Genomic DNA, 25,894 nt, shown 5'->3' on the forward strand with positions numbered 1-25,894 from the left:
GAAGCGAGTGAACGTGAAATCTGGTTTGATTGTCGTTCCGAAAAAAGAAAACGTTCCTCTCCAGCATTGGAAGTTAGGTCGGGTTGTGACAGTGTACCCTGGAGTAGACGGCTTGGCAAGAGTTGTGGACGTTAAACCAAAATCTGGAACCTACAAGAGGCCCATTCACAAATTAGCACCATTACCAATACTAGATAACCTCGATCAACATGTTATAAAGAGCGAACTTTCTGGCGGGGAGAATGTTCAGTCCGCAGAGCGGTCTGAAGTAAGGACAACAACGGGGAGTAACAACATCAGCCAATCAGCGAGCAGCGCGCGAGGAGCCGAGATTATAAAAAGCGCGGTCCCGTCGGTCGCGCAAGTTCAGTTAATTTTCAACCGCCAACACGAGAGCATCCCGAGAGAGAGCAGCGAGAGAGAACCAGCCGGAGAGCAAAAAGCAGCCACCAGGAAAATAGCTGCTCACATCATCGTCGTCGTGCTCGGACGGAGCCGATAGCATCGCGAGAGCGAAACGGTGTTCGCTCATCCAGAGGGTTCGAGAAATTTCGAGTGTAAATGAATGAATGTATAAATACAGTAAATAGAGAAATATGAAGTGCTAGTGAAAGTGTTTTTCTTCGTGCTCGCTGCTCCAGTTCCTTGCTTCCGGTTCTCTGTTGCCACACCCCAAAGGGCTCTTTTCAGAGCCACTACGAAAGAGTTTGTTTACTGTGGCAACCACCGATTAGTTTGGCATTCCAGGCAGCCTGTCTACCGACCTGCCTCCACTGGTTTGGCAACCACAGGGGTTGTCAAGTGAGGCCCAATCCCACAAGAGGAGCGGGCAGCCAGTGGTTGTTTTTCATGCCACCCACCGTGATACAGTCCACCCTCTCCACACCGTGTTATAGGACCAATTCTCAATTTTGCAAAGTTCTTCACATGCTTTTCCTAAGACGGACACATCTATGAAACACATTTGTGTACATGCACCTCGAAGATGGAAGGAATGAAAGGAATGTGTTTCAAAACTTGGAACCCGAAATCAGGATCCGGGATAAGGCGTGGAGAGCAAAATACGGGATAAGGAATCAATATCCAGCATTCGAACAAGATTCATCGAATGTTCGAATGTTCTGTAATCTGTATTACAAAACTGAATATTTTACTAAACCAATTGTAATAGGTGGTAATAGTTTGGAAGCTTAAATAAATTACCGATCTCGTCGACACCTGGTATTATTTTCAAAGTTTGATTTTTTAAAAGATTTAAAGTTTCATTGAAAGATTAATTTGATTTTTTTGGAAATCTGAGGATAAAAACTGTAGGTGAATATAATGCGAAAAATTTGAATGAACTTTCGAACACTTTTTTTTTGTGGCGATCTAGTTTGCGAAGACAAATAAATAACAAAACAAATTAACTGAACATTGGCATACAAATTGCGGCCCAAATTGAAAGTGAAATGTAAATAAACTAGTAGAAATTCGTTAGATATGCCTCGTGATAATGCAGAGGAGAAAAAGCCGCCAGACCCTAAGCCTCCAGATCCCAAACCCCCAAAGCCGGCTCATCCAAAACGTACACATAAGCGGGTAGTGATCTCCAAGTCTCGGTATAAAATTTACGATGATCCACCGCGACAGTCAGTTTTCGCCGAGAGCCTTGCTAACATTAAACGACAACGGGAAAGCCTTTTGGTACCAGGAATTCAGGATGAACAGATACCTGGCCCTTCCAGGCGGCGTGTTTTGCCGACTCCTTCTAGTTTGGTGATTGACCATCACGATATGGAACATTCAACAACTCGTTTGGTGAAAAAAAAGTCCGTCAATATCATGGAAGCCTATCGGGACTACCTTCGAAGGCAGGAAAAGAGACCCCGTCGCATAAAAATATTTAAAATTTATGGTAACCTAGAAGGTATTTTTCGGGTGTGTCCATTTTATATAAAATTTTCCTTTCAAGCGCCCTCCAGCTGGACAGTGATCATCGAAGAAGCGATAAAAAGGCATGCAGCCAAAGGTGTCCTGAAAACCTGTCCCACCTGGAAGCAACCAAGGCTGCATTGGCTGGACCAGTTAGAGCGGGATTCATTGATCCGTCCGAAGCCAACGCTACCAAGGAATGATTCAAATGATGAGCCGACGCCCTGCTGTTGTTTTTTCATATTGCCCTTGCGCAGAAGTTAGTACGTGAACTAGTTCAAACGGTTTGTAGGACAATTTCTTTTCTCGGATGGTTTCATTTCAATCTTATTTGTTTAGATTTGGTTCTGTATAGTTTCATAATTAAGATACAGAACCTCGAAATACTATCAATAAATTATTAAGTCCAAGCTAAGCTATAATTAAGTAATAATTCACTCTATGCTAGATCGGGAGAATTAACTACTTACCTCTTGGAGATCTGTCATCCTCTCCTATGTAGAATGGGCCCTGCCTGGAAATGATCTCCTGCACAATAATCCCAAATGAGTAGACGTCACCCTTTTGAGTGCCCCCTGGATGACGATTAGGATCTCGCAAAAGTTCTGGTGCAGTCCAAAGAAGTTCTGCGGAAGAAGCAGTGAACATAAGTATATTGTAGAAATAAAACCGAATTGTTATAAATATCGTACTTTTCCAATAGGCGTAACTTTCTTGATCTAGATCTTCGAACGGCCTACGCAGTTGGTGCAACCCGAAGTCAGTCACTTTGAGCACAAACCTCGAATCCACCACACAGTTTGACGACTTCAGGGAACCATGCGAGTGAAGATCCGTGGAATGTAGGAACGCCATACCCTTGACAATGTCATGCATTAGCGACATCTTAAACATAAAATCCAATTTGATAGTTTCGTTTTCTAGGATGTCCTGCAGGGAACCCTTCGGGCAGTACTCAGTTAGAATAAAGGGCTCAGGGCAGGGTTCCAGACAGGCACCGTAGAATCGCACCAGATGGTCATGCTGGATGTCTTTCATGCGTTTGAATTCCAACATGAGCGTCCGATTTAGGTTTAGATTGTTGATGTTGATTTTCTTGATTGCGACTTTGCAACCTTTGTAGTTTCCACACTGAATGTAGATTTGCTTATCCCCAGGCAACGAATTAAGGTCCTCGGAGTTGATAGACTGAAATTGTACTATAGATTGGTTCATAAACTACGACATAGTGCCCGGGAGGGAATACTCACAACCTGGCTGCCCCGTCTGGCAATCGAATAGATGCTTCCCCGAGGGCCTCTTCGGTGGTTGTTCGACTCGATTTCACTCGGATGCACCTTCCATGTCATGGAATTTATTTCCGCTTCCAACTTGTAGTGCCGATAGCCGAGAATGGAGGCAATCGCCATACATACCACACACACGCCGAGAATCAGCGATAAAATGGCATAGCCGGGTAAAGCTGATGGGAGAGAAAAAACAACATTTTAATAGAGAATAAAAAAAATGCAGAAAAACAGCTATCAATATTTAACTCACACTTATCTGGACAAAGTGAATTGTCAAAGCCACAGGCAGGACGATCCGGTGGTGCCTTCAATCGTCCCCCAGACCAATGGATTTCCTTGCCTTCTACGAATTGCAGCCCTCCGTCTTGGAAATAGTTTGCCACTATCTGTGGCGATAAACAAAGGCGATTAAGAAAGATAATCCCATCGTGCAATCTACCTGTTACCTCAAATTTCCCACTGACGGGATCCAGATCTAGCAGTGAATAGTCCGAAACACGATCCCCATTGCCGTCGATCGTGACATTGCCGGTGATGCCCTTGAACGTTCGCTTCCACATCAGGTGGGTCATGTAGGTGCCATTGATGGGTTGTCTGAGAGCTTTCTCCTCCCCGAGCTGGGTAATACTGTCGTTGAGAGCGTACGCGTACAGCAGAACCGCGTCGTAGAACGCCGTCACGAACGTCGACACCGGCTGATCGTCTTCGTAGGTATAGTTAAAGCGGGTGTTGGTGATGTTTTTAACCTGTTGTGAAAGAAGAGGTAAAAACCAGATATTACCTCGTAAAATTCTGAGGGTTACATTTTTGAATCTGTAACTGTAATGCTATAAATATCTGAAATATTAAAGTCAAATTTATTTCCCATAAATCACCTGCAACGAGACGGAAAGTGTGCAAGTGTGCATATAAGGTCGTCTTGAAGCTCTCGTTTGCAGTCACAGGCTTTTCAAAGGGGAAGATATAGTGCGGCGCAGAAGAAGGTAATCGAAGGACGATCCAGGGAATATTCAGCCATTCACCGAGAGCGAGATCAGTCTCTCCAACAAACAGTTTGGTTTTCTGAAAGGCCGCAGTATTGCAGATACTAATCGGTCCGTCATCGAAGAAGCAGACAAAGCTGACGGCCAAAACAGTGGATTGCTTTTGCGCAGTAGTCACCCTTGACGTGTGGAACGCCTTTAATAGAGTCAGTTGGGCATTGATTGCGTCGTCGCGCATCCGATTGAGGACTCTGGTATATCTTTGTTAGATAGTGGAGTTGTGCAGTGCTACTTCCATAACCGCCAACTGCAATGTATGACCAGCGAGGAAGTTAAAATAGTGGGTATCTCAGCAAGGCTTCCACAAGTACGGCCCAGTACTGTGGAAAATCGTCTTCGACGAACTGTTTCTGCTGCGTCTCCCCACGGGAGTAAGACAAGTGGGATTTGAGGTCCTCCTAGCGTCAGGCCCTTTCACGAAGGAAGCTCAGCTACTCGCGTGACCTCGTTCTTTCTGGAAGGCAGCCTTGAACAGGCAGTGTAACCTGCAGAAGCTCTGCAGCGTGAAGAGGCTGATAAACCTGTAGGTGATCCGCAGGTATCGAACCGTATCTTCGGTGGCGGCTAGATTAGTGGCGAGGGTCATGCCCATCTCGGTTTGTTTGAAGAAGATTTTTTGCTACGAGCACAGAGACATGCCCAATGTGCGGAGACGCGCTAGAGAAGCCCCGATGACGTCGTTTGATCGTTAATGTCGGTTTTGGGATGGATCGGAAACATGGTGAGATGAACTTCTGCATGACGCAGTTCTTAAATGGATGCTTTATGGAGTACCACTACCGGTTTGGACACGTGGCCTCGCCACTCTCCCTAACCTGTAGTGACATAGTCGTGACGCCGGAGTACGTAGTGTTTAGCTATTCAAGGTTCGAAGGGGTAAGCACGAACATGCTTGTCGCCTGTGGACCCAACACGACGGCTGACAAAATCGTGAAGAGGATATGTGAGGATGCCAATACTTAGCGCCGCGTGTGGTCAGCGATGGCTTAAGCCGGCTTATGACTGACCTGCAAAGGAGTTCGAACCAGCACCAGTCGCGGTAAGATGACTCCTATGTCGGGGAGCATCTGAGTCAAGTGTGTCCGAACCCAGTAGTAAAGTTACTCTAAGACCTTTTATCACGGTTGTTCTGTAAGCGTTCCTAGTCAGTCGAAGGAGGCCGCGGTAATCTTGTTGCAGTTGTAAATTAAATAGATGTAACAGTGTTCTCCTTGGTGAAGCCACGCCACGCTAACCAGGCGAACGACCGGATGAAAGATGGTCGTCTAACAACCCACCGCCAGAGCGCAGTGCAGAGATGTGAGCCGTAGTCTTCAAGCGAAGAGGCGAAGCGTGCGATAGGGCGAAGCGAAAACAAGAGCCGAACGGGGACAATGAACGACAATGGAGTCAGAGCTGGTCAAAAAGGAACGACCAGGGATTCTACTTTCAGTTCGCGAACACACCAAAGCGATCCCAAAAATAATCTGAAGGATAGGAAATTATTATTTTAAAATAAATATAACTGTAGTGATTTGTTTCGTCAGTTACATAAAGAAACAAGAATCACCATCAGCATAACGTTCCTAAAAGAAAGTACAGTCCTAAAAAAACCAAAATTGATTGGAGCTCCAAGCAGCGTCTCCAATTTTCACATTCACAACAGAAAAATATTTCAAATGAATGGCCAAAGCATGCTACTGTAAGTTTGCCTACGATGATTTCAGTTGAAATTCCTCGGTGTTTCGAATGATGATGACGTTAATGATTTTCAAAGTGCACCTGATGATTTTCAAATGAAAATCGAGATCTTCAATTTCAAACGAAAATGAAAATTGTTATTTTTATGTAATTTTTTGTTCAATTTAGTTTTTTTGTGATTATAAACTATTTCAAAAGGGAACTAAGCCAAGAGCTCTAAATTCATTTAATATTTATATTAATTTTTTTTATTTAAATAAGAGGAATTGATTGAAAAGCAATAAAAAATTCTAATATAAAAAAAAATTTTTTTTTTGCAATTTTGATAGCTTGATTCTGTAAAAAACATTCTATTAATTTGTATTTTCAGACTAATAATCTACTTATTTAAAGATTTTCAACAAGCCATGAAAATGAAAGCGATGATTTTCAATCGAAAAAAATTTCTTTCATTTGACTGTTATGCGGACCGGTCTGAATGTGTTGTTTACCGACTTTCATAGCAACCTAAAACTTATAGGTTTTCATTTGGCGGCAAAAAAAGTTATTCGATTGTGAACTTCCAATGCAGTCTAGATTCAAATGATTGAATGAAAATTGGAGACCATGGCTCCAAGTAACCATACGCCATTTCGCCCCTGCCTATATATACCTCTAATGTGATTCTGAATATTATCAGGACCCCGCTGTTTCGATTTGATTCAATCAACCAAACCCTGAGAGCGCCACAGCGCTCTACAACTTCATCCGATCACCACACCCGTCGGTGTTATTCATTTTGATACCCGGTTCAGCACTCAAGGTGGGGCCATGTACGCCGTCACCACACGCTCCGTCGAAGGACCTAGTGCGCCGTCGAAACATCGACCGACCGCCCTCAGTGTTACTTACCCCAGTACCTGACTCAGCACCCAAGCTGGGCCAGGTACTCCGCATCCACGCCGCTTTGCTTGCTGTCAAAGGACCAGCAGTGCCCGGTTCAACATCCAAAAACACGACCCGCTAGAGCCAGTCAGCTTCCAAGCCAACCTCACCGAGCTCGACGTCAAGGAAGGAACAAGTACACAAAATAAGGTTAGTTAGCTAGGTTAAGAAAGTGGTGGTTGAACAAAACTGCATTATTGAACGGTACCGAACTTTATCCGAGGAGTTTTCTTTAGTTCTCCCGAATTTCCCTGCAACATGTTTTGTGAGGGCTTGCCGACCCTAGGGATTATTAAGGGTTCACCGCAAATCTACCGATTGGCTAACAGCCAATCTTTCAGTTCTTTCTAGTGTGGTGTCGCGAATCGAGTAGTCGAAGGCAACTGAAGCTCTGGTTCTGAAAAGTTGAAGTGCTGCGCAATCCACAATTGATTCAATTACTCTGTAGAATTTCAGGTTATCAGCATACAGAAGCTTCGATGACTTAAGACGGGTTGCCAAGTCATTTAAAAAAAGCACAAAGATACGCCGAAGTGACGCATAGACCATTTTTGTTTTTTAGCGAATAAAAGCGATTTTCTCTTTTTGCTCTTTATTTGTTAATCTGGGACTTTTAATTAACCCTTCGTTTCATAAAGTAACAAATTTGCAACAACTAATGTATGGAAAAAGTGAAAAATCGTATTTTATTTAAATTTTTTTCTTGATGTACTCATCATTTCCAACTGTAAAAATTATTTTTAAGGAAAAATAATCGTTTTCGTTTCATTATAAATCTTGTTTTAAAGGAGATTGTAAGCGATTTTCATTATTCACAGTGAAACAACTCAAGGAAGTATCGCGCTCGGACTTTGACTTGAAATGAAAACAAAGGATTTTTAAGAAAATTTGTCTACTTATGCCAGATGAAAGATTTTCGGAAAAAGCTCGATGAAAAAATTTTTTATGAAGGGTTACTGTTTTATTATGATTTTCTGACTAAATCAATATTTGAATTTTTAAAAAACTTCTCATTTTTGAAACTGGAATTCTTTTCGTTTATAAAATTCGAGTGCACAGTATTGAAAATAAATTATACTATTAATTTCACCACACAAAAAAAAAAATATTTATAATAAAAAACAATTTCGAATTTATGAAAAATAATTTTAATGTGGTATTGATTTTCTTTTTTGGAATCAACAAAAACCAGTCGAAATCTGAACAACATAAACTATTTTTTATTTTACAGATGTGAAATAAAGTTTTTAAATTAATGTAGATGTTGTCATTTGCGTTCAAATATTATTAACCAAACAGACTCGACCACTCCTTTGTTTGAGTCCCCTTTTTTCTGAGGAAGGGGAAGGGCTTCTCTATTTATTTAAAACAGATCATGTCATGTTAAAAAATGTTTTTTTTTCAAATCGGAGAAATTTCGCTTGAAAACTATACGGGTTATTGAAATTATTCTGTATCACTTTCAAAATTACATGGATATGCGTCACTTCGGCGTATAAATCGCACTTTTGGCTATTTGTTTTTCTCGATTTTCTTGAAAACTGTTTGATATTTTTTAGATTTGTTGAAAGCATTTGAAAGCTCAAAGGAAAATGCACAAAATAGCGTCAAAAAGTCAAAATCGGAAAAAAATGGATATGCGTCACTGCAATGCTGTGGGGTACTGTTTCGAAAGTTTTGGCGAAGTCGATGTATACTGAATCCACTTGTAGTTTTTGTTATCAGTTACGGTGTCTAAATATACTGAACTATACTGAATCCACTTGTAGTTTTTGTTATCAGTTACGGTGTCTAAATCATTAACATAACACATCAGGTTTGTCACAGTTGATCTTTTCTTAGCGAAGCCGTGCTGGAATTCGGTAATTATCGGGGTAGCTGCAGAATAAAACCTTTCATATATCAAAACTTCAAATACTATGGAAAACCAGTAAAGAGCGTTTTCAGACTTATGAATTGGAGATACTGCAACCATTTTCCAAAGGCTTGGAAAAACACATTCAGAAATCGATCGCTTGAATATCATACTGAACAAGAGAAGCAGCGAGTTTTGATGCCAACGAATGACGATATAATTCCATCCGGACCGGGCCTTCTCAACGGGTCTAGGTTACTTAACACATTGAAAATCTTCTGGGCAGTTAAATGAGGCTGTGGAAGTCTAATGTCATAGTTTGGTAGAGTATCATAATAGATATCAGCTCAGTTTGGAGATTGAAAACTACACACGCTGCTAAAAAACTCGGCATACAAATCAGCGGACTCTTTGACGCTTTCCGACGTGCGGTCTCGAACGATAAAGACGATGGTACGGTGTTGGTAAGACGGCTTGATCCGTCTTATCTTGAAAGTAACGTTTTCGGGCTTTACGAACTAAATTGCGGCTTTATTAAGGCAGAATTGCTTTCGTCAGACAGAGCCACGTCAAATCTCAACATTTCACAGTTCCTTCTAGCGTTCCCCAAGGAAGCAATCTTTGTCCTCTACTGTTTAATTTATTAATGAACGACTTTTGTCAACCAATTGGTTCTGAATTAGTGTTTTATGCAGACGGTCTGAAAACGTACCGTTCAATAGTGCCAAGTGGTGCCAAGTGAATGCAATGGAAATGGAAGTAAACCTCAAAAAAATGTAAGATTCTTACGTTCATCAGGAGCAAGGTTGTGATTACCCATTGTCAGCACGCCTGGCAACCGGGAAAAATAGAAATCGACGCCGACGCCGACGCCACTCAGAAAGCGCGTTAATCTTTGTAAACGACTAGGAAGAAGAACATTTCCTGTAGTGGTGGTCACAAAAGCGATTAGTTTTCGAAGATTGTATCAGAGTAGTTTTGGCGAATTTCCCGATTATTATAAAGTTTGTATCTCTTAATATTATATCCCTTCATTTCTCTAAACCAATTCTATTGATTGTAGAACTCTGTTCCTTCTGAACCTAAAAGCTAACCATAAAAAGCTACACACAAGTAGAACCTAGATTATTATATGCTGCATTGAAGAAAAACTTATTTGTAAGTAATTCAATAGAATCTGTAATGAACAAATATTCTTAACACCCTTTAATAAATCTTACAGTCGAGTCACTCGTTAAAAGGACTACGGAAAGTTTTTTAATTTTCAACAAGCTCGAAAATAATAATTGCTACGATGAGTGCCCCGAATCCGGAAGGTGTTGTAGTAAGTCTGTTGGAAGATTCCCACAATTGTGTGACCTGTAAAAGACCAGATTCCGCTCAGACAATGGTTGCCTGCGATCAATGCTCACAATGGCAGCATTACAGTTGTGCAGGAGTGGATGCCTCGGTAGAAAACCGCTGTTGGATATGTTGTAGTTGTGCTGCTGCTAACCGAGCAGTCGATTTGGATAGAGATGCACCAGAGAACTCTTCTGAAACTACCACAGTGCGACCGAACGAAAGTGTTATGCTGGTTGTCGAACCGAAGCGAGTATCTGCGATCGCCAACCCGACCGTCCACAGTGCTAAGCAGCTTATCAACAAGCCCGGAGCTGGCTCAATCATCTCTTTGGGGACTAATGCTCGTCTCCGGCTTAAGCAGCTAGAAGAACAGAAGCTTTTGGAAGACAGGATCCGTGAAGAAAAGGCTGAACGAGAACGGATGTTTCTGGCTAAGAAGCACGAGCTGGAAGCAGAGATAGCTCAAGATGAATTGCGTGGTGGAAGTGAATGCAGCTTCGGAAATCGCAGTGTACGTAATGTGACCCACTGGGTTAACCAACAGCGTGAGCACGTGCATTCTTCAACTCCAATACAACATAATGCAGCTGTTCCCACCGGTCAACAGGATCTGCCAAACACTGAGGCACAACTACCCAGCGTATTTGAAAGGAACCCTCCCCCAGCTCAAGCTCAGGGCACAAAGGGTAACCCTCACTTCGCCGCAAAAGGTCTGCCGCCAGCATGTCAGAACCTAGTTCCACCTGTGTCTGGTATTCCGGTACATCCGACTGCGATGTTTCAGCCAGCTAACGCCGGCTTGAGTTTTCCTCAAGGCCCAATATTCTGTGCAAATAATGCTGCCTATCCCGCACTCGGTCCCGGGTACATGTATCCGTATAACCAAGGCCAACCTCAACTTCAACCATCGATGAATTATCCGGTCGGCGGTCAATATCCGCCATCTTCAACGTTGAACCCTTCCCACTTACCTCATCGTGGTCAACAGTATTCCTGGCCAGCCACCGAACAACAGCCACCAGCATCAGCGAGAAATCCGACGAATGATCAACAGAACTTTCCGCACACTGGAGCCGTCTCTTCTATCAACCGAACGATCACCGCTCAACAGCTAGCCGCACGACAGGTAATCTCTAAGGATCTTCCGCAATTTTCCGGCGACCCACTCGAATGGCCGATGTTCATAGCCGCATTCGAATCCACGACGACTATGTGTGGCATCCAACCAGCTGAAAATTTGGCTAGGCTTCAAAAAAGTCTGGTCGGCAGTGCTCGCGAGAGGGTGCTAAGTATTTTAACGATTCCCGATGCGATTCCGGAAATCATCAGTGTACTACGTGACGAATGCGGTAGGCCGGATCTTCTGATCCATTGTTTGTTGACCAGAATACGAAAGACAGCGCAACCCAACATAAACAAATTGGATACACTTGTGGCATTTGGTAGAGAAGTGAGAAATCTTGTGACCTATATGCAATCCGCGAAACTGAACTTCTATCTAGCAGACCCTCTTCTTCTCGCAGAGCTCGTATCCAAGTTACCGTCAGATCTACTCCTCCAGTGGGGTCATAAGCTTGCGGATATACAGGAACCGACACTGACTGATTTCAGCTCCTTTATTTCATCCCTTCGAACTGCAGCATGCAGGGTAACGATGCCTAAAGAGTTAGGGTCAAGCGACCGATATGCAAAAGGTTCAGCGAAGAAAGAAAAAGCTGGGTTTTTGAACATCCATTCCAGTAATGATCGTCCTTCGTTTAGAGAAGAGCCGGTAAAGGTCAGGTCGGAACCGAAACCCTGTCTAATGTGTAAAAGTAATGGTCACAAGATAAAAGATTGTAGGAAGTTCGAAGAATTGTCTCTCGAAGAAAAATATAAGTTTATTTTTGCCAACGGCATGTGCAAACGCTGCCTATTTCCTCATGGAAAATGGCCTTGCCGCACCAAACAGCCTTGCGGGATCAACAGCTGTACGGAAGCTCACCATAAACTTCTCCACCCGGTGTCAGAAAATTCATCGAATAGCAGAGAACAATCAGGTCCAACATATTCAGTAGCAGCACATCGTAACCACCGAAACCATGGAGCGACGCTGTTCAAAATCCTTCCTGTCATCCTTCACGGCAATGGGAAATCCGTAACTACGTTCGCCTTCCTGGACGACGGCTCTGATTTGACGCTCGTAGAGGATCATTTGATCGATCAGCTGGGCCTAACTGGTGAGACAAGTACCCTCTGCCTGCAGTGGACCAGCCAAGTTACCCGAAAAGAGAATGCCTCGCGTCGAGTGGATATTGGCATTTCCGGAGTTGGGAACGACAACATCTTCCAAATGTCAAATGTGCGATCAGTCTCGAATCTCGACCTACCGATGCAAAGCCTAAACTACGATGAACTGAAACAGCGTTATACTCATCTCAACGGCCTACCTATCAGCAGCTATCAGTCGGCCACACCGAGGATCCTGATAGGAATCGACAACGCTAAACTTAATCTTGCGTTGAAGAAAAGAGAGCGGGGCGACGGAGAACCAATCGGAGCCAAGTTCCGTCTTGGTTGGACTATATTCGGAGGAAGACGACTTTTCGAAACGAGCGGCAGTATTTCCGTCCACACTTGTGAGTGCGGTGGGATCGAGAAAGTTCACGATTTGGTTCAGCAGTATTTTGAGGCGGACAACATGTTGCTCTCTGGGATCAACATTCCGGAATCAGAAGAGGATCAGCGAGCAAGACGGATACTGGAAACCACGACGATACGCACATCTTCCGGTAAATTTCAAACAGGATTACTGTGGAAAAGTGACTGTCCTATTTTTCCCGATAACTACGCTATGGCAGTGCGACGCCACGGTTGCTTCGAGAGACGTCTGCTGAAAGATCCAGAGTTGAAGGCAAAGGTTGATCACCAGATAGCTGAGTATTTAAGAAACGGATACATCCATAAAGCCACCTTTGATGAATTGTGTAACGCCGATAAAACCAAAGTTTGGTACCTGCCCATAAACGTCGTTCGAAATCCTCGTAAGCCAGCAAAAATTCGTGTAGTCTGGGATGCGGCAGCCAGCTCGGGTGGAATTTCCTTGAATTCTCAGCTTCTCAAAGGACCAGATCTTTTGACACCTTTATTGTCAGTCCTGAGTAAATTCCGTCAAAAGCAGTTTGCTATTGCAGGTGACATAAGGCAAATGTTCCACCAGCTTTGCATTCGTCCCGAAGATAGGCACGTGTAGCGATTTTTGTACAGGACAGATCCAAAAGGGAAACTCGATACTTATATTACGGATGTCGCTACCTTCGGGGCGACATGTTCGCCATGTTCAGCTCAATTTTGCAAGAACAAAAATGCTTGGGAACACAAGGAGAAATATCCAGACGCAGCGGCTGCAATCGTTAGTAATACCTACGTGGACGATTTTCTCGATAGTCGTGATACTGCTGACGAATCTGCAAAGTTAGCACTCGAAGTAACCCTTGTAAATAAAGCAGCCGGATTCGATATTCCCAGTTGGCAATCCAACTCCGATTACGTTCTGAAACGGGTTGGGGTAACTTGTACAGATGATGTGAAAAACTTTACGATCGAGAAAACAACAATAGCAGAACGTGTCTTGGGCATGATGTGGGCCCCTTGTGACGACGTTTTTCTTTTCTCTGCCAACTTTCGTCCTGATTTACATCCTCTACTGTCTGGTGAAATCCGTCCCTCAAAACGACAAGTTTTACAAGTGGTCATGAGCCTGTTTGATCCCCTGGGTATCGTCGCTTGCTTTACGATCCATGGTAAAATCTTAATACAATCCGTTTGGCGTTCTGGAGTGCAGTGGGACGATCCAATCTGCGATGAGGAGTATGGTATGTGGCAGCGTTGGATCAGGCTGGCCCCGAATCTAGATAAGGTAAAAATCCCGCGGTGCTACTTTCCAGGCTACCGCCCAAGCAGTTACGAGTCATTACAACTCCATGTCTTTGTGGACGCGAGCGAGTTGGCCTATTGTGCCGTCGCTTACTTCAGGATTCTTGATGACGATATTCCTCGATGCGCTTTAGTAGCTGCAAAAACTAAAGTCACCCCATTACGCCCCCAATCAATTCCTCGCAACGAATTATGCTCTGCGGTGCTTGGTTCCAGATTAATGAAGTCCATAGTCGAATATCACTCTCTGAAGATCTGCCGGAAATTCTTGTGGAAGGATTCCCTGACAGTCATGGCCTGGTTGCGTGCTGATCCCCGGAAATACCGACAATTTGTTGGGTTTCGTGTAGCTGAGATATTGGCACTTACGGCAGTAGACGATTGGTATTGGGTTCCATCTAACCTCAATATTGCGAACCAAGGTACTAAATGGGGAGATGGTCCTAGTTTTGAACCTGACAGTCTTTGGTACAACGGACCTGAGTTCCTGCTTCTGCCGTCCGAAGAATGGCCGAAAAGAAAGCAACCCTCCGAAGCTCCAGCAGATGAATTACGAACCGTACACGTTCATCGTCTGAAAACTGAATATTGTAAAACGTATATCAGTAAATTTTCGCAATGGGATCAGTTGATTAAAAAACTCGCTTACCTCTACCATTTTGTTCATCGTAGTCGCACAAAGAACCGTACTGATACAGATTTGAAATTCGTCGTTCTTAATCCAGCGGATTATGTTGCAGCTGAAGCGGCTCTATGGCGAGTAGTTCAGCAAGAAGAGTTTTCCGAAGAGATAGCAACGCTGAAGAAAAACTCGAAGTCTCCGTCACAAAAATGGAAGCATGTAACTAAAAGAAGTCCGTTATCAAAACTATCCCCTTTTTTCGACGAATTTAATGTTCTTCGGTCAATGAGCAGAATCGATCCTGAAGCTTCGTATTATTCCTTTAATTTTCGAAACCCAGTAATTGTGCCAAAAGACCACCCTGCTACCAATCTTCTTATCTTGCGCTACCATCAGAAATATGAGCACGCCAACACAGAAACGGTGCTCAATGAACTTAAGCAGCAGTATTATATTCCTCGAATGCGGGCCACCGTCAAGAAAACTATCAAGAGTTGTATGTGGTGTCGCGTTTACCGGGCCAAACCATGCGCTCCTAAAATGGCCCCACTTCCTCAACCCAGAGTTAAACCCTACGTTCGGCCATTCACGTTCACCGGCTTAGATTACTTCGGGCCACTGTTGGTTAAGCGTGGTCGTTGTAACGAGAAAAGGTGGGTAGCGCTATTTACCTGCCTTAGCATTAGGGCTCTACATTTGGAGGTGGTACATACGATGTCAGCTGATTCCTGCAAAATGGCAATACGACGCTTTATAGCCAAACATGGTCCTCCTCAGGAACTGTACTGCGATAGCGGGACCAATTTCCGAGGCGCATCCCGAGAGTTAGCAGAGGAAGCGAAAGAAATCAACAAACAACTGGCGAAATGTTTCACGAACAACCATACGGCATGGAATTTTAATCCGCCCTCTGCTCCACATATGGGTGGCGTCTGGGAGCGAAAGGTGAGATCCGTGAAAGAAGCCTTTAAAACTTTATCACATAATCAGAAGCTCGATGACGAAGCGCTCAAGACACTACTTTCCGAAGCCGAAATGATTGTGAACTCTTATCCACTCACTTTCGTCCCTCTGGAGAACCCGGAAGACGAAGTCTTGACTCCAAACAACTTTCTATGGTTAACCTCTGGAGAAGATAGCAGACCACCTAGAGTGCCAACGGACGAAGCAATTTCTTTACGATCTAACTGGAAACTGGTTCAGCATCTGGTCAACCAGTTCTGGAAGCGATGGATTCAGGCCTACCTACCAACGATTGCCTGCAGGACGAAATGGTTCGAGCAAACCCGCCCAATGGAGGTTGGGGATCTTGTTGTCATCGTCGACGAATCGGTGCGGAACGGATGGCTGCGTGGGAGAGTAGTTAAATCGTATCCTGGGAGAGATGGTCAAGTTCATAAAGTAGACGTGAAGACTTGTGATGGCAGTATCCTTCAGAGGCCAACGATTAAAGTAGCTCTTTTAGACGTGCAGGAGAATTGTAAGATCGAATAACTACGACGTTACGGGTTGGGGTGTCAGCACGTCTGGCAACCGGGAAAAATAGAAATCGACGCCGACGCCGACGCCACTCAGAAAGCGCGTTAATCTTTGTAAACGACTAGGAAGAAGAACATTTCCAGTAGTGGTGGTCACAAAAGCGATTAGTTTTCGAAGATTGTATCAGAGTAGTTTTGGCGAATTTCCCGATTATTATAAAGTTTGTATCTCTTAATATTATATCCCTTCATTTCTCTAAACCAATTCTATTGATGTAGAACTCTGTTCCTTCTGAACCTAAAAGCTAACCATAAAAAGCTACACACAAGTAGAACCTAGATTCCGGCACGTGGCATTATTATATGCTGCATTGAAGAAAAACTTATTTGTAAGTAATTCAATAGAATCTGTAATGAACAAATATTCTTAACACCCTTTAATAAATCTTACAGTCGAGTCACTCGTTAAAAGGACTACGGAAAGTTTTTTAATTTTCAACACCCATTTGTACACAGCTGATAACGTGTCTTTTGAAAAAGTTAAATGTATGAAGGATCTTGGTGTGATTCTTTATAAATCTATGAAATCCAAGGAGCATTTATCGTGGCCAAAGCAAAAAGTGCGTTGGAATTTTTGGTAAGGAACACCAAAAGATTCAGTGAAATTGTCACTCTCAAAGCATTGCGTGCGTACTACTCAATCGTTCGCTGCGGCTTGCATTACAATATCCAAATATGGGCACCAAACTCAATTGACGGGATGAAACTACTTGAGTTAGTCCAGAAGCGGTCCCTGCGATACGCGCTTCCAAACTTGCCATGGAATGAACTTCAGCGACTTCCCTCCTTTCGCCGTTTTTTTTATTCACCTGAACGCCCCTAATTTGTTAGGGTTGTGTATGTAGAATGATGTTTCTTTTTGGCTTTTGACATTAGGTCTTAAGTTTTCAAAATAGCGTCCAAGCAAGAGGAGCAACGAATCGGAATTTTGAACATGCGTCTTGAAAATCTAAACAAAAAACACGCACGCTGAAATAGCAAAATCGTTGAATGTGGCGAAATCAATCGTCACCAAAGTAATAAAAGTGTACGGGGAACATATTTCGACAACTAGAAAGCCGGGATTTGGAGAAAATCGAAATCCGGGAGCCGCAGTTACGAACAGAAGAGTAGCTAGCACTTTCAAGCTAAACTCCAATCTCTCCATCCGAGATGTAGCCAATATAGTTGGGAATATCGTTTACAACCCTGCTTGGAGCTTTAAAACGATCCGGACTATCCGGACTCATAAGAAGGTAGTGACTGCTAATCGCAATGAAAAGCAAAACCTTACGGCAAAAACAAGCTCTCGAAAGCTGTATACGACATTGTTGACAAAGTTTGTTTGCGTGGTGATGGACGATGAAACCTACACCAAGGCAAACTTCAGACAGCTTCCGGGACAAGAGTAAAGCTTTGTTCTTTTAGAAATGGGACAGTTACGAATGCGTGTATCTCAAAAACCTTTCGTTTGATCTATGAAGTAAATGAAGATAATCTTATGATTATTCATGAAAAACTTTAGAAAAAAATTATTTATCGATTTTTTGTAAGAATAAATTCTACTTTACTCTTGGTACCTCCCATCGGCCAGCGCACACTTTTTTCAGTCATTATATTGATCAGTTTTTCAAACTTATACTTCGTCTAATCTGTATTTTAGGTGGCTACAACCTCCTCCTTCAATTTCTGCTACTTTTCGGACCAATACTTATTTTTTAAAAGAAACTTAGAGCAATTTAGTGGATCCAGCGGTTTCGAAATTAACAAATTTGATTATTTTTGAGCCTCTTTATGAGCGTTTTTAATGGAATTTCTGCTGGCAAAATCTGGCAATAACGAAGTAAAACCATAATGAGATTGAACTTAAAGTATAATCGGTTAGTATAGATCGTAGGTTGCGAAGAATACATAAAAGATTACTCTTTTTAGGCTTTTAAATACAGCGAAAACCATAGTTTACGTTTTGAAAATTGTTGTTTTTTTCCACAGGAGCCGAATTTTGGCAAATCATAATATTTTATACAAAATAACCAGCAAATACATACTTTAATATACACGGGACTTTGCCACGAGCAGACATGATATAGGATTCAAACGCTGGAATTTATTTAAAATAGTGTATTTCATAAGTTTTTTCGTTCATCACAAATCATCTGTCCCTTAGCCTCGGAACCGTCTATACAGCTTACGAGCTGTGAAATTAGCACGAAATTGTTGTTTGTGGTTAGGTTAGAATGACTCAATACCAGGCAACACTTTCAGCGTATCATAAAATTAAAATTTGGGAAATTTCAGCGATCTACCCTTAGTTTTTCGCTTATTGAAAATTCAAAATTCTGGAATGAGACTTGACTTCCCTGATGATCCTTAGCCGAAGTTGCCGATCATATGCTTCAACCCAATGCTTGATTTGAACTTGATGGACATTTTTGACAGTATTTGCATACTTTTCCACCACTCACACACAATAATTCTTCGAATAATCAACGGTTTTGTTAGCTATCAATTTGATAATCATGGATTTTGAATGAAACTGTGCAAAATTATTTTTTCCTTTTTCTCTTGCATCGTAAATATCTCAAAAACGCATAAATTTTAAATTTTGAAAAAAAAAAATAGGTCGGATAGTACTTTTTACAGGCAACAAAACGCTATCAAAATTTTGAATTTCCGATTACTAGAAAACGAGCTATTAGCAATTGAAAGTGTCCCATTTCTAAAAGAAATAAGCTTTATTCTACAGCAACCGAAAGGTAAAGGTGGCAGACATTTTCAAGCATATTGAACTATAAAAGTTTGCTAAAAAATATCTCTTTTGGCAAGCTATCTGTACCAGTTGCTTGAAACGCTACATTTTTGATGCAACCGAGACCTTCTACCAAGAAATTTACGTGAAAAAGTGTCTAAAGCGTTTGCTGCCTTTCCTGAAGAAACATGACTTGTCTGTGCTGTTTTGGCCGGATTATGCGTCCTGCCAAAAAGGCCTTGGAGTGGTATGCCGCTAATAACATTCAGATTGTGCCCAAGGATGAAAACTCTCCCAACACACCAGAACTTCGCCTATTGGAAAATATTAGGTGATAGTTAAGCAGAACCTTAAGAAGATCCAAAAAACTATTAGCAGCGAGAAGCAGTTCGAAGCAAACTGGCGTTCTGGGGTAAAGAAAGTGGAAAGCTGACTGTACAAGATCTGATGGCAGGCGTCAAACGAAAGGCTCGCTTATTTGGGATAGGTCAACCGGAATCCTAACAGAGCATTTTTTCGTCTTTTATACATATTGAACTTTAAAATGAAAGATACTTGGATTTTTTAAAATAAACAAATACTCGAATTACACGCAATTTAGTCTGACCACTTTTTGATCCGAACATCCTTTACCATGACCGATGTGGAACCTTGAACATCGAACCAATCGGTTCCCGTGCTGTTCTACTTCGTCGTCTGTTTATCTTTGACGTCCTATCCGGGAATATAGATAGTGCGAGTTTCATCGAAATGTTCCATCTCGTTCTCTGAGAAGTTTTGAGCCACTAAAATTAAACAATTGTGGAAGAAACGAATTTTATAACCAATTTGACATCTCTTTCAGATTGTTCAACCAAGTATATGTGTGTTTTTATTTTAATATAAGTAAGGAAAGTTTTAAGCGTAGTTTGAGTAACCAGCCCGTATGATATTGAGTTATCGAAGACCTTGAACAATAAAATAAAAATAAAATAAATAAAATATGCGAGAAATTCCATAAATCTTGCGACAGTGAGTGCACGCTATATCACATCCTCATCGACCTGGAATCAAGGTTTGAAAACGTACTGTAGAATATAATAAGACACAAAGACATGAACAAACTTATTGTTATTATTAATCATAATTTAAGATATTAAGCTCTTGCTCTAATATATCCCTGTACTGAAAACTATCATGAATGAACTGTCTTATCGAAACACGTCTTGTTAACGGATGAGAAATCCTCTAACGAAGATTTTGCGTGGGCGGATGAAGTAGGAGGGCGCTATCAGTAATCAGTAAACGCTGTAGAGTCCCAAGATTGCCGCACAACTGTCCCTTAGATAGATGTATTTCGTCTGCGAATGCATGTTGAAAAAGTCAGTTGTGCTGTATCTGTTGACAATTTTGGGCCCATTGAATTCTTCATATTTTTTTCTTCCTTATTGAGCTGACCAATATCTCTTTCGAATTTCAATGTTGCCGTTGAAGATGTTTTACGAAAACCCAAAAAAGTTAAAATGCAGATCACACTCACTGCAATTTAATTCTATTGAGGAGATAACCATTTTATTTCGGATTACCGTTACCAGAGATGAAGAAAGTCTTCCGTAAAAGAAAAAAAAAATCAACCGAGATACAGATATCCCCACAAATACTACATACTGCCTATCTGAGCGGAAAAATAAACCAACGAAAATTTAGGTATCGTTAGCTAGCAGAGTTTATTGGGAGTAAGCATTCGGGAAAGCATCTACGCCGCCGTTACGCACATGTAAAATCAACCTCCATGTCTTCTAACTGATCTGTTCCGTGTCGTTGCCGTTGTTTTACCCATTCAGTCGACACGCCAATTTCATGTCCTTTCGCACCCGCTCGGTTCCATCAGGAATCACCTCCAAGGAGCTGCCCGGGTCGTTTGCCACCAGAATTCGTGGGAGGGAAATGGAAAATGGGTCCAAAAGAGTGGGACGTGACTTCAATGTAAAAAGGAAATCCCACCTAATTTACACCATATTGGGTGTGCTGTTGGCGATATGCTGGTGAAAATCGTCGAGCGTACAATACATGCTGGCAGCAAGCTTATCATGACGATGAAAGTTTCATCGTGGTACAAAACGAAAACTACCCAGACCCGATACAGAAAACGATTGCACCCAATCATTCGATCCGTATGTATGAAAAAACACGTGAAACAATCAAAAGATAGCATTGTGAACGGTTCGATTAACTTATAAAAGACATTTGAATGGAATGCGGAAATGCTACTGGAAGTCACTGGTACACTAAAAATGAAATTTTCAAATAGAATTTTAGATTCAGATTTTAAGTTCTAGATTTATACTCTTGAGTGATATTTTCCTTCAGATCTGGAAACAGATATGCCTCATCTTCATAGGCAATTTATACGAATTGCCAAAATCATTTTCCTGTTCAGATATTGTTTGTTGAGTCTTAGTAAGACGTTTCGCGTATCAAAAGCAGCACCTACCAGAAATGTCTAAGAAGCTTTAAATTGATGAAGAAATCTTCTCCAGAAGGTTTCGAGAAATACAACCAGGCATAAATTTGTCACATAAGGCACATCAAACATGGATTCCTGGCGGATTCAGTGAAGCGAAAGGCATAGATGGGTACCGTCATACACTTCTAAAACACAATTTTCCACCCCTATTGAATACTCCAGTGGGGAATAATCTTTTCGAGCATACTTCAAAAACACACACATACATTTCTTACCTCATCGGAGAATCGGCGGTACTCTTCGTCTTCCGGTTGTCTCGCGACTACCTGCAGCAGCGCCGTGTAGGCATTTTTGGCCTTCTGGTTCCGTTCCGGCGAGTCGCTTTCCACCATCCAGGGCGGGTCCTTGCTTCCGGTGCCCATGCTGTGAGACATCAACCGAGAGAAACCCATCCCAGTCAGTGGTATGGTATGGTTTCGTTGTTTGTTGTTTATCGGATCACGTAGCATCAAAATTTCCAAACCCATCCGCCACCCCAGCAAAAAACGGTCGCGGTTGAGCAGCATAAAATTGGTCGTCACAGCATCGGAAGTGATAGAGTGAAAATAAAAAGAAAAAAAAAACAAATGTTAGACTTTTATATACCGGCAACTCATAATTTGGATCTTGTTTTATGGTATCGTATCGGAAAAAGAAGGCTCAAATTACGATTGGAATCATTGTGGACAAGGTTATGCTTATCAAATCGAAAACATTCTGACTCAGGTTCACAACATAAACAAGGGGTGAACATTTTACAGTCTGGATATTTCCGGGTATCAAATCAAATGGCTCGTTTGATTGAAAAACACGCAACATATTGTCGGTTGTCCTTTTCGAGGATCGTTTCCTAATTCGAGATTGAAGTTTTCCATGGCATTTGAAGGATTTTTTTTATTAGGAAAGAAAACTAGAATTTCCACATAACTTCCGAACATTGCAATACAATGCAGAATGTTACGTGATGGTGATACAGAAGGCACTTCAAATACTTTTGAAAGCCCGTTCACAACTTTTCATGATGAAATTTACTTTTCATATTTTGATAGTATTTACTTGATGAGCTTTTGAAAATTCTATGCGCTTTAGTCGGAGCCGAATTAAGCCCCTCTAAATTGATTTTTCGTAGTTTGAAATGCTCAATTATACGTTTCCACACAAATTTTTGAATTTAATGATGATAATATCGAGAAATTTAAATTCTTAAAGTCCATCAATTATTTTTTTAATATATTGAAAAAAAATTTGGCTTTTCAATTGCAAATTATAATGTTCGGAAACCATATTTTAATTTAAAAACTTTTAAACTAAATTTTTATGGAGTAAAACGGCCTTGTTTTTTGGAACGTATCTAGGCCGTATAAAGAGGTATGAGTATATATTGGTATTTGAAAAAACTTACATTGCACAGTGGTCCAGGACGGAACTTTAAACGAACACACACACATACAGGATCTCAATTAAACTTGATGTTTCCTCGAAGAGATTCCTGTTACTTAACTCCAAGCGTACATCTTCCCTGGATATGATGGCTAGCATCTTACAAATGCTAAAACCACCAACCGAAAGACAGTGTGCTATGTATGCCGTGACCGGGATTCGATCTCATATCCGTTGGCTTAGAAGACTTGAAGGCTATCCTCTACGCCACGGGCTGCGGCAGCTTTATCGTGACAAAATTAATTACGAAGATGCTGTAAGAAATAATCTTCAGCAAAAACGTTCATCAAACCATGCGCTTTAATAATATTAAGTCAAATATAAGGGCGTGTCATTTTAGCATGATTTACACATGAAAACTTTTCCCAGGGAACAGATAGAGTCAAACTGTCTTCTACAAAGTTGTAGCTAACGGTTTTGAGGCAATTTTAGTAGTAAATTGTTTTCACGGAAGATTTTTTCTCAAAATTTTGTCCGAAAATTACTTTTTTCCATAGCTAGTGCTGGATTTTTGCATAGTTCTTCTAAGTTTTCATAGCTACAAAGTGAAGTTCAGTGATAAAAATTGATAGAAAATGATTAAGCACGATTTGCAAACATGACCGACTATAATGAAGCTGGGACTACGCCCTCCGGACAATTCCTCTGATATAAGATTGACATGGAACCAGCGAAGAAGTATCGGAATGGATTTCAAGATAAGTGATAACTATTTTTATTTTAGTAGATTAATTTAGCTTTTTTTATCATAAATTTGCCTTTAGTCTAGAATTCATATAATCTAAATTTTCAAGCGCTTCCAGGAATTCAATGAAATATTTCACCAAAAACGAAATATTTCAGCCAGAGCATTTGTATTATGCAAACTGGTATGCAATACCGTGCTAGAAAAAGCTCATGTAAGCGCTGTCAGCAAAAATGACTGAGAAAGCTTTCTCGATTACAGTGCACGCTAACTTTTGGCTACCCCTTAAAGGCGTAATATTGACCCGTTATTGAGAACCTCCACGATCTGTCAAATAACGGGTCATTTTATCGGATCAATATAACCCCTTATTTCAAAAAGCTCGCTTCCCTTCAGAAGGGGTTGTTTTAGATGCGTTACATCCAAAGTGATAGATTTGGCAAGATGAGAGAGGTTGTGGTAAGAGTTTTGATGATAATTAGAATTGTATTTTTTCAGAATTTTTGTTCATTAATTTTGTTTCAGCAGCACAGCAAAGTTCCGGACGAAAACATGAACCGCGGTGGACTAAAATTGCTGGTAAGTTTAGTGGTTTTTGTATTCTATATTTAAAATCTTATCTTCTATTTTGTTTCAGGATTCACCAGGCGGGGAAAAGGAAAGATGAAAAATTCAGTGAAACATTTTTTCAACAAAGTTTATCCCATACAATAATTGAAACTTAAATAAAAAAAATAAAACAAAACATTTAGTTTTAATTAATCGTCCAGAAAACATATTTCCCATAAGCAGCTCCTTAAATTTCCAGCAGACAAAAGCGTTTCAAATAAGGGGTAATTTCCATCCGGTACGAGCGTTTGAAATAAGGGGTAATTTTGATCCGCTACAAGCGTTATCAAGCTGAGTACCCCTTAAAGGGTACAGTGGCTTTATCCTTAAAAAGGAGTTCTCCCAGTCTTATCGAATAACGGGTCAAAAGTATTCGTTAAGGGGTAGCCAAAAGTTAGCGTGTGGTGTATTTTGGTTTTTGTGACACTATTAATAGAAAAATGTACTTTTTAAATGATTTCAATATTTTTTTATATTGATTAACAGAAATAGCAAACAAAAAAGAAATAAAATGTTCAAATATAAAATTTAATAAATTGATTAAGAGTCGTCATAATATCTTGGATAATTTTGGACTTCAATTTGTAAAATAACACAGATAGTTGAGTCATGTTGAGCACAATTCTTAGACAGACAGGGAATAATATTTTTGTTCATAGCATGCCATGAACTGATTCAAATAGCATAGAAGTTACCAAAAAAGCTCAAGTTGCATTCTTATTTCGAAGAAATTGATTTGGTATATATTAAAGCGTTTCAGTCGTAGGAAAAGCAGAGAGTGATAGAAAAAAAGTACTTTGTTTTTGTGGCACTTTCCTTTAAAACTAATTTTCATGTCGCTGCGTGCATGTATGAACTGTTTAAAATATTATAGTATCTTATCACTAGGTAAAATGTCATCACCATTATTTATGTCTCTAAGAAAAACAAATTAATAACATATTTCAAGAACTAACTCACCATTTATCATATATAGATTCAAATTCTACGTTTGCTGTATTAAAATGCTTCATACTATAATATAATATTCCCATACTTTATTTAACACTATGTTCGAGGTTATTACAAATCTATTTGATTGTATTTTTATTATTTAGGATAAACACTTCAAGGTACTATGTACCACCGCAATCTACCAATAACATACATATATGTATCTAGGTGTTGTTTTCAGTTATCTTCGATTTCAATCATCGGTTATGGACCTAAATTAAATTTATTTTTGAAGTAAATGATTCTTAGTTGGATCCCGCCGACAAGATTTAAATAAGCAGAACCTGAACGGCGTAACATTTTGAAAGTAAATTTTTTGGAGAACTGTACATCGGCGTCTATTAATTATTTTTAATCTTATTTCAGCTTCCAAACACTTCGACCAGAATTTGATTAATTATTTTTTATGCTTTCTGTGATTTTCATTTTTATCCTTATATTCATCTTTACTTCAACCACAATAAAAACCTCTAGTCTTAATACTAAATGATAAGTTTATATAAAAACATTTCAATATAATTTATTTCAGTGTCATCATAAATAAATAAATTAAATTACGAAGAAACTCTAAAAAAATTCTCTCATTATCATCATATAGACGATTTTGAAATAAAATTGACAAACAATTTTTTCAGTATCATCGCCAGAACGAGCATCTCATCAGATTGTTTGAATAATAGTTATTCATATTGATTTCTTTATTTATTGTCGTTATTAATTGTATCATATGTTTGTAGTTGGTCCTTGATATTTTGACAATTTTGTTACAAAAGTGAGTGTTTTGAATTAAATATTTGTTTTTATCAGATTTCCAGATGACGCTTGAATAC

General features: G+C 40.7%; 2 protein-coding genes across 5 annotated transcripts in view; one reads left to right on the plus strand and one right to left on the minus strand.

Annotated features, from left to right (window-relative positions):
• The window catches only part of LOC129757006 (atrial natriuretic peptide receptor 1), a 278,572-nt gene that overhangs the window by 20,041 nt on the left and 232,637 nt on the right, over positions 1 to 25,894 (minus strand). For all 3 annotated transcript variants that reach the window (XM_055754094.1, XM_055754093.1, XM_055754095.1), the window contains 6 exons: positions 21,574 to 21,721; positions 3,650 to 3,949; positions 3,454 to 3,589; positions 3,165 to 3,376; positions 2,607 to 3,102; positions 2,385 to 2,540 (listed from right to left, as the gene is read on the minus strand). In XM_055754094.1, coding sequence (XP_055610069.1) covers positions 2,385 to 2,540; positions 2,607 to 3,102; positions 3,165 to 3,376; positions 3,454 to 3,589; positions 3,650 to 3,949; positions 21,574 to 21,721 — 1,448 coding nt within the window. The remainder of the gene's footprint in view (positions 1 to 2,384; positions 2,541 to 2,606; positions 3,103 to 3,164; positions 3,377 to 3,453; positions 3,590 to 3,649; positions 3,950 to 21,573; positions 21,722 to 25,894) is intronic.
• LOC129757010 (uncharacterized) lies at positions 1,374 to 2,605 on the plus strand. Of its 2 annotated transcripts, XM_055754099.1 has the most exons (3): positions 1,374 to 1,897; positions 1,955 to 2,198; positions 2,363 to 2,605. In XM_055754099.1, the coding sequence occupies exons 1-2, from the start codon at positions 1,483 to 1,485 to the stop codon at positions 2,176 to 2,178; spliced, it is 639 nt and encodes a 212-aa protein (XP_055610074.1). In that variant the 5' UTR covers positions 1,374 to 1,482; the 3' UTR covers positions 2,179 to 2,198; positions 2,363 to 2,605. The 2 variants fall into 2 exon arrangements, with proteins under 2 accessions (XP_055610074.1, XP_055610075.1); XM_055754100.1 differs by lacking the exon at positions 2,363 to 2,605 and having other exon boundaries at positions 1,965 to 2,107.

The sequence above is a fragment of the Uranotaenia lowii genome, chromosome 3 (assembly GCF_029784155.1).
Source record: "Uranotaenia lowii strain MFRU-FL chromosome 3, ASM2978415v1, whole genome shotgun sequence".
In the NCBI taxonomy this organism is placed as follows: Eukaryota; Metazoa; Arthropoda; class Insecta; order Diptera; family Culicidae; genus Uranotaenia; species Uranotaenia lowii.